An 8,780-nucleotide genomic window follows, 5' to 3' on the forward strand; every position below is an offset into this window, starting at 1 on the left:
TAAGATCTTATAAGAAACCAAAATTAATATATATTATATATATATATATATATACTTAAAAAGAAATTCTCAATACTTGCAATACTGTGACAGTGCAACATATAACTAATTAAAAGCTTCAAATCTTTTATACTATACCTTTATGTCCTAAATGTAATATAAATAAATATATATAAAATATATAAATAATTTATCTTTGAGTCTAAATGGTGGAGGTGCAGTTACAGAGGCTGTGTGGGGTTGGATTCCCTGCCTTCAAAGCTTTGCACCATCTCTTGTCTTCATCTCTGTTTGCTCATTTTCTGACTAATTATATCTTTAAATAAACAGTGATTTCTAAAAGACTCCATTGTCTGGAAGAACAAGACAAAAACAAAAAGTTTAAAAACTTAACCTCTGAGATTAGGCAAGGTTAAAGAAATAAAAAATCGTTGCTTTGAAAATGAAAGTGAGAAAACAGACATCTCTCTAGTGTTTATCGATCAATGTGAGGTTGAACTTTGAGCTGCTCATGAGTCAGAGCGTGAGGAGGAAGAGGCGCCTGTTGTGCTCACAATCTTCCTCCCAGTTTCCCCCTGAAACATTTGTTTTGGCAGAAACAAAGCTCCAAAATTTACTTTTTCTTTTTTCACTCTGTTGTGTCTTTCCTCCGGTGTTTCTTCCAAGCAGCCACTAAAATGTTTTATTAGTCGACTGTGAACAGTTGAAGCTCTAACCTGCAGCAGAAACCTCGGCAGGCAGAGTCAGCAATGTGCCGGCGGTCCAACCTCTTCTAAAAACCTCTTCATGCTCTGATCCCAGCTTCAGAAAATCTGTTGAATTAATAAGAGCAGCTAAACTGAGCTGTGATGTCAGCAAAAAAAAAAAAATATTCTCCAGCTCCTCTCAGAGGAACAGGCCGTCCTGTGCTAATATAGCGGAATCGTCTCTATTTGTACTCCTTCGACCTTAGCAGCCCTTCCATTCTGTTTGAGTTTTGTGCTTCGCTTAAAGTCAAATTGACACATGGTGGGTCAAAATTCTGCCACCTTTGGCTAAAACCAAACATTTCAATAGGATCACGTTTATTTGACGTGCAAGTAAAAATAAACAGGAACTGGTAACAAATATGACAGCCTCATTTACCGATCATGACAAACACCTGAAAAAGCTCTGCATGCATGATGGCGAATCCTGCTGCAATTCAAAACACAAGAAAGAATAGCCTACAAAGTCAATTAATAGAGAAATTCAAGCAACACTGCTTGACTTTTGACCCAACTATTGGCTTAATTTGAGATATATTAGAGGAGTCATCACCAGTAAATCTGACTTTTATTTTAAAGTTGTAGGGATGCGGCTGTTCCGACCATTTTATTTTCGTATTCGCGCGAATGGTGCTTGACTTTACACGAGTGAATAAAGTGAATGTGATTGGTCGTTTATCAAGGGGGCGGGATTGTTGGAAGGTTTGCAAACAAGTTTGGTTGTCGCTGGTTTGTGGGAAGCATCTTGCTAACCAGTTAGCAACTTATTGCTAGTACTGTAGGTTCCCAATGGGAAATTCCATTGGGACCAAGTAGCACTAAATTGGTGACTTAGAAACGACGCTGTCAAGGAACGCTATGGACAGAGGAAACATGCAAGAGGAGGAGAGTTTAGTGTCGGAGGTCGTGGATGAGTCTCCTCCGTCATCCATTTTTTATTTAGAGGAGGAAAGGATGAAGATGTTGTGGAAGAGGACGCCAGGGCGGCAGAAGCTTGGTTTGGTGTAGAAGGCTTCCAGCCGTACATGTTTGAGCCCTTGCCTCTCAACGCTGCCAGTTCTGTTAGCTCTACGCCTGCTGAAGACACAGACGTCCATCCCCGTGAACACTGGGACGGAACTCAATGGGAAAGGAAATCATTCTGATTTCAACCGTTGCGTATATTAGCTGCGACATGAATGAAGAAGCTATGACTGAAAAAATTTGAGTGACAGATGACCGTTGATATATGATTGGCCGAATTTAGGTGTACAAGCTGACATATAACTTACTGGCCTGCATAAGATAATGAAAAACTAAACACAGCGCGCCGCTTCGTTTTTAAAAGATATAGATATAAAAAATATAACCGCAGATGTCTGGGGGACAGTGATTCACCTACATGTTATGAATGCTGGCGTACCATACAGAATAAATTATGAACAGTTTAGTTTGTGCCTTCAAGTTGTTGCCCATAGTAAGACGTTACTTGGATATAACCTAACGGAATATCTTCAGAACGGCTCCAAATGACACAAAACTCATATGGGAGAGTAGAACATGATGTAATAATGTAAAATCAAGGGGCAAACGTAAAAAACACGGCGTTGCCCTTTAATATGTGTCGTCATTCAGCATCTTACCTGCGTTAATCATCTTCCCTACAATGTTTGTTTGTCAAAACAGTTTGAATTTTCATCTGCCATCTTTTTAAAGTAGGGCCTAGACATTTCTATACTAGAATCAGTTCAATATAGTTTTATTTGTATTGTCCTTTTAAAACTCAAAGTGCTGAACAAGCAAAAGTACGACATAAAACCAAAGGGAACAATCCGGATAGAAGGAATTTGATGTTTTTGAAAAATTAGAAAATAACTAAAATCATGACATTATAAAATGAAAAAAAAAATAAAATTATGTAAAAGTCATTTTACCTATAATAAACAACTATGGTAGCATAATAATGAAAGCATTACTATTGATTTGTCTTATAACTTTTCAAATAGTTGCTCAGTCCTGAAAACTTCCTGAAAGTTTTGAACCTTGAACTTCTGAAGTAAAATTAAACTCTGTCTGAAAGACAATTTGTACCTCTGAAATTATTTTAATATTAAAACAAGTTTTCAGATTTAAAGTAAAGGTAAAATTACACTGATTTAAGTTTATTTCTTCAGTGTAGAAATAAAAATCAATAATATCCCTATATAATGCTATATAATGCATTTTATGGTGAAACATTAATGGAAATAAATAATACAGAAACTGAACTTACGGTTTCTGTGAGATGCAGTCTTATTTGAGGAGCTGTAGCAGGCATGGTGGAGATAATTCAAAGGTGAACATGAAGATATGTTATATAAAAATAAAACTTTCACTCAGGTCATTTAGCATTGGACCAGTCATCCAACATAAAAACCTTAAATTCACTCATCTCTGACATCACTTACATCAACATTAAAGCAGGAGGTGCCAGAACTACAGAAAAACATTAACATTCTATAGTTATGTTACATATAACAGCAGATTAAATTGGGCTGTGTTGCACTTTTCTATTTTTTCCCAGGTTTACTTATTTAAAGGGTTTCCGAAGCGATCCCCTTTATGTTTCCTGGTCCCACAGGGTATGCAGGGAAACCAGCGACGAAGACTCAAGAGCCGCTGGGAAAACCAAGCTGAAGTTGCAAGAGGCTCTCAGCGCAGCGGGGGGGGTCTTACGCTCCTGGGAAATTCCTCCGCAATGATTCAGATGTGTTCATGAGATTTTCCTTAATGGAATTATGTGTAAAAAAGGAGCCAGACTGCAGGTCATTCATCCCTGCTGCAACCAGACTCTACAATGGCAATAACTTGTGCAATGTATAATGTGCAACTATTTAATTATCTATAGAGAAACCTGTTTCTCTATATTTAACACCCAGTGCAATAACTATATATATATATATATATAAAAATACCCAATGTAAACACCCTGTGCAATGATGTATACTAATCCTAGTATATAAAAAAAACTGTATATACTATATATGCACTTTTTCTTCCTTTCTTCTCCTTTCACTACTTGAGCCGATGTAACGAGTAGATTTCTGCACTGTGAGGTCAATAAACTCAATCAATCAATCAATCAAAATAACCATACAATCAATACAACCGATATTGGCATAAACTATGATAGCATTTTAACTGACGATATTTCAGTATTGCAAAAGTTAATGTTTTTGGCCTCAGCTCCAACTAGCCAATAAACCTGTGATCAGTCTCCTTGTAATCAAAGTAAGAATATTGGTTCTAAGTTTCAGCGCCTGTTAAATTTGAAGTGATCCAAAGTTTTTTTTTTTTCAGGGCCATATACATAAAAATTTGGACCCCGGAATTGCAGTGATTTCTTCAGGTCACAGTTTTAGGGAGATTATAGACAGTTCTAGCAAAGGAAGTAAAGGATTTTCTCTCAAAACCCTGTCTAGGTTAAGGTAATTTGAGATTACAGAGGGAAGTTTTTGCGTGCAGAATTTCCTGTTGGTCCTACAATGTTGCTGGTAGCCTCTTGGCATATTCCCTGACCCCATTTTTATCTCCTGCTGTCAGGATCCCAGTTTTTGTGTTTGTCTGTTTGTCTTGTCTTTTGTGTTTTTCCCTTCAACCACCAGGAGGCGCCTGGCTCCAGTTCGCCTCCTCACGCACCTGCAAACGATTGCCTCATCACCGGACTGACTTAAGCTGCTGGTTGCCACTACTTCGACGCCACAGTGTTTGCCAGTTTGGGGTACTCTAGCCAAGCTTTGTTTATTCTGAGTCTAATCTGAGTTTTTGCATTTTGAGTTTTTGTTCTCTATCCAAGCTGAGATCTCATTGAGTTTAACTGAGCGCTTGTTTCTCCCTGAGTCTCAACTTTGTTTGTTCTTTGCCTTTCCTGCCGAAAGGCCTTCTCCCAAGTGGGATCAACTGAGTCTTACACTGAGCGACAGATTCCAAACAGGAGGTTTGGATCCAGCCACCGTTGAGCACGCTGAGATCACTCTCTGAGTAAGGAATTCATCTTCACCACGACCCGTTCAAGTACCACAGGAAAACTGAGTTGCAACCAGCGGCTGCATCATTCCACTCCGTCCGAGTTCTGGGTAAACCCTGTTCCGCCCTCCACCAAATCAATCAAACTCTGGAAGACCAACACACTGACTGGAGTCTACGTGTCTCTTCTTCTCTGGAAATGTGAGTGGCAACAAATCCTCTCCTTTAAGATAAACAACTCCAATTTCCCACTGAGCCTGAATCTAACAATCTGTCTTCCCCTCATCTTCCAGTTTCCCGGCTGAGCAGAGTTCGGAGGAACTCTGCACCGAACTCATATACTCTTCAATAAAACCCGTTGAACTTTTATACTGTGTCTCTCTGTTTGGCTTTGCTGCATGTGGGTCCAAGCCCATAGAAAAATCATGACACCTGCATTCTGAAATTTTAGAAAAATGTCCAGCTTTTTTCCCTTTTGGAAGTTAACTTAAAATTGCTGTTTGGAAAAACAAAAGAAAAAACTCATGATTACTTCAAAAATTGTATAAATTTTTTTATATTTATCACCAGAAAGGGTCACCATCTTCTCACATGCCCGGTGAAATGCTAACATTACATAAAGCCGGGCATACACTGTCCGATATTTTCAATTGTTGCTCACAGCTACAGCTTAAACTGTACGATAAAACCGTAGGGTTGAATAGTTCACAGCTCACGATGTTTGATCTCACACTGTGCGACCCGACGCTCTGATGCGATCTACCTGCTGACACTGCATGTCCAAAAACCACCCGTCAGACCCAGCGCAAAGAGATGGCAATGACAATCTGGAAGAAGAAGAACTCCCTTGTTTGCGCATGTGCAATGCTGGGGGTTCTGGTAAATCGGCTCATCGCTCTGCTTCAACTGCAGGATTTGCACACGAACACCTCATGATGGCCGACTGAAATTGAAACATGTTTGATTTTCTCCCGACCTTACGATTTCTGATCGTGAGGTGGTTATGAGAGGCTGATCACCCCTCTTTATGCCTGTAAACTAGACGATGCAAGACGCACAATGAGGCTGAAACTCAGCCCGATTGAAAAAATTCTTGCACGACTGGAAAATCAGCCCGAAAAGGGCAAAGAGTCGTACAGTGTATATGCCCGGCTTAAGTTGTTTATTTCCTTTGACTGACTAAATGTAGACAATGCTACACTGTGTTACTGCCTCAAATTTTTCATGAGCCCTTATACATGAGACCATGGGAAATGGGGGTGCTGCAGCAGCCCCCAAGTGGGAGATAAAAAAAATATTTATTAAAAATTATTTGCACAATTTTTTAATTTCTAATGAATATTTTGGGAAATGTTTTAAAGTTTTTTATTTTACTATTCCATGTATTTGGATTTTAATTTAATTATTTTGAAGCCTAATCAACACAAGTTCATGGAAGCTAGGTTCTGGCAACGTGAAGCTAGCTAGAGCATGGTATCCAACCCGCGGCAGCACACTAGTAAATTAACATAGTCTAATGAGTGAAACATGCAAAAAGGGAAAAGCTGCAGGAAAATCCCTCCAAAGCAATTAAACAGGAGTGTTTTTTTTTTATTTTGAAAGCAAGTAATTTCTCATTTCTGTTTGATACAGACTGAAACTTGGATGGGATTTATCATCTTGCATCATTGCAAGTAAACAAGAATCCTCTAAAGAGATGGTAAATAACTTATAGTAAATTAAAAGCGCTCCACAAACTTAACCTCCTGCACTGCAGAGCATGCAGTGATTAGGCCCTGCATATGGGAGACTCCCAGAGGAAATGCTGCGGTGATTTGCTGTCATTATCGGGTAAACAGGTCTGCAGCTGGTCCGGTGTTTGTAAATCTGCGGTGCTGTTGCAGGAATAACCATTTGCATTTGGCATGTGGTAGACTGTGGTCTGTGGGCAGACTGAGTCGCCATGCAGGGCTGACAGACGTACAGTAAGGTACTCAGCCTGTGTTAGTGCAGATCCTGCCTCACCACTACCTGTGGTCAGACAGGATGCAAATCTGGTGCTGACATATAAATTCCTCCCTCGGATTGAAGGGATTCACATTAGGAGGTGACTGATAGGAGGGAAAGGAATTCGTCGACTGCAGATAAAACTAGAGTTTCTACAAACTTCTATTCAGAAGAACTTTTAAAAGCTTGAAACACCTCATTTGACCTTATCTGGAGCTCCATTTCAGGTGAAAATAGAAAACTTTTATTGTCTTAACTGATCTAACCTTCGTATCTAAACCTGATTTGCATGAGACCAATTAAACTGCAATGGAAGAGTTGAACTAAGCCTATTTGGGTCTGTTTTCTGTTTTTCAAAAGCCAAATGTGAGAATCTTTTCCCTAGGCCCCCTCGGATAGTGAATGTGACCAATTTTATTCTGTCACAGCAGTGATGAATCGTCTGGTTTGAAGTGTGTTGACCTAATTTTTTGTCTACTTGTCATCTCTTTGAACACAGAAAAAAAAAAAAAGACCGAGCTGCTGCAGAGCCCCAGAGAGACGGCGGAGCTTGACACGGCGTTATTGAATTATTCCCAGGGGTTTACGGCTCAGATGTGTTTGTGAGGAAAATTAGTGATATGTTCGGAGTGAGTAAATTGACCTTCTGGGTCCTGACAGGCCTGGTGTCTGGCACCACCATCTTCTTTAACGTCTACATTTTTCTGATGACTCTGTGGAACAAGACGGCGGGGAAGGAGAGGAGTCCCAGTGACACCATCATCATGGCTCTGGCTGCGGCTGATTTGACACACCAGTTCGTGTGCTGCACCTGGATGACCATGGACGAAATTGACAGCGACTGCCGGATTGTGCCGATATTCTACTCTGTCCTGATGATGATCCTGTCCAGCTTTAAGTTCATCATCATTTGGGACACTAGTTTTCTGACTTTCTACTACAGTACCAAGCTGGTCAGCACGCCCAACCAGTGCTACACCCAGATCCAAGCGAGCATCCTCAAACACGTGACCCTAGCCGTTTTCCTCATCCCCCTGTTTGGTTTTGCGACCTGCATTCCGATATTTGCAGTTTTTAACTATGAAAACATCACTGAGGAGGTAACTCCTGAGATGACATGTGGGTTTCTCCTGCCAAATTCCACCACCGGCTTGGTCTACGACATCATCTACCTGCTGCTCTCTGATGTGCTGCCTGGCTTGTTGATGTTGAAGTGCTGCATATCCATCTCCATCCACCTGGTCATCCACCTGCGCCACATGAAAGCCAGCACCAACGGCGCCCACCCTCCGAAGCTCAGCTCCCAGATGAGGGTGGTCAAGATGTCTCTGTCCCTGGTGGTGAATTTCCTGATCTTCCTCAGTGTCGACCTGTTCATCAACTACCAGGTTGTGGTGCAACACGATAACTCTATTGGGGTCACATTCTTCATCACGTCCATCTATACCACTTTCACAGCCATGCTCCTCATCTATGGCAAACACACAGTTTGGAAAAACATGGTGAAGGACATCAACATGTGCCTGGGTGCATATCCATGCTTTTCCTACATCCAACTGCCCGAAGAAAAGGCTCCACCAGAAAAATGAAGATGCAGATTTTTTATCTTCTTAACTTTTCTTATTTTGTCACTTTACACCAAAACTAGAGTAAAAATGTGAAGCTAGAGGAAGATGAGAGGTTTTAAAATCCAAACATGCTGCATTTATTTCTATTCTTATTCTTTTAATTGAATAAGCATAAATAAAACAGTACAACTTAATGTCATTAAAATATAATTTTTAAATATATTCTACTTGACAGCTGTTCTGAGGAAGTCTGTTAGAGAACATCAGTGAAACACACAAAAGCACAGCAGACTGCTGAAGATGAAGTAGATTAGAGATGAAGATTAGAGCCAGAGGTCTGGTTGGTTGATCCACTGACAATAAGTCTGTTTGTATTTTGGTGCTTGGCAATTCAGTGATTGGGAAACTAACAGAATTAATTAAAGTCTATTATCAAAGAGCAATGTTCTCCACTTTCTTAATTTTAGTGAGGATGCTGGCAGCATTCTGGATCCGC

At 40.2% G+C, this 8,780-nt stretch overlaps 1 protein-coding gene across 1 annotated transcript; it reads left to right on the top strand.

The window, feature by feature from the left end:
* Positions 1 to 6,822: 6,822 nt before the first annotated feature.
* LOC107081796 lies at positions 6,823 to 8,780 on the top strand. Its single transcript, XM_015370043.1, has 2 exons — positions 6,823 to 6,943; positions 7,216 to 8,780. The coding sequence occupies exon 2, from the start codon at positions 7,337 to 7,339 to the stop codon at positions 8,303 to 8,305; it is 969 nt and encodes a 322-aa protein (XP_015225529.1). The 5' UTR covers positions 6,823 to 6,943; positions 7,216 to 7,336; the 3' UTR covers positions 8,306 to 8,780.

This window comes from Cyprinodon variegatus, unplaced genomic scaffold (genome assembly GCF_000732505.1).
Source record: "Cyprinodon variegatus isolate N-32 unplaced genomic scaffold, C_variegatus-1.0 Scaffold41, whole genome shotgun sequence".
Classification (NCBI taxonomy): domain Eukaryota; kingdom Metazoa; phylum Chordata; class Actinopteri; order Cyprinodontiformes; family Cyprinodontidae; genus Cyprinodon; species Cyprinodon variegatus.

Excerpts from the sequence above, each read along its gene's own strand:
- LOC107081796 (XM_015370043.1), top strand. The coding sequence starts at position 7,337 with ATGTTCGGAGTGAGTAAATTGACCTTCTGGGTCCTGACAGGCCTGGTG.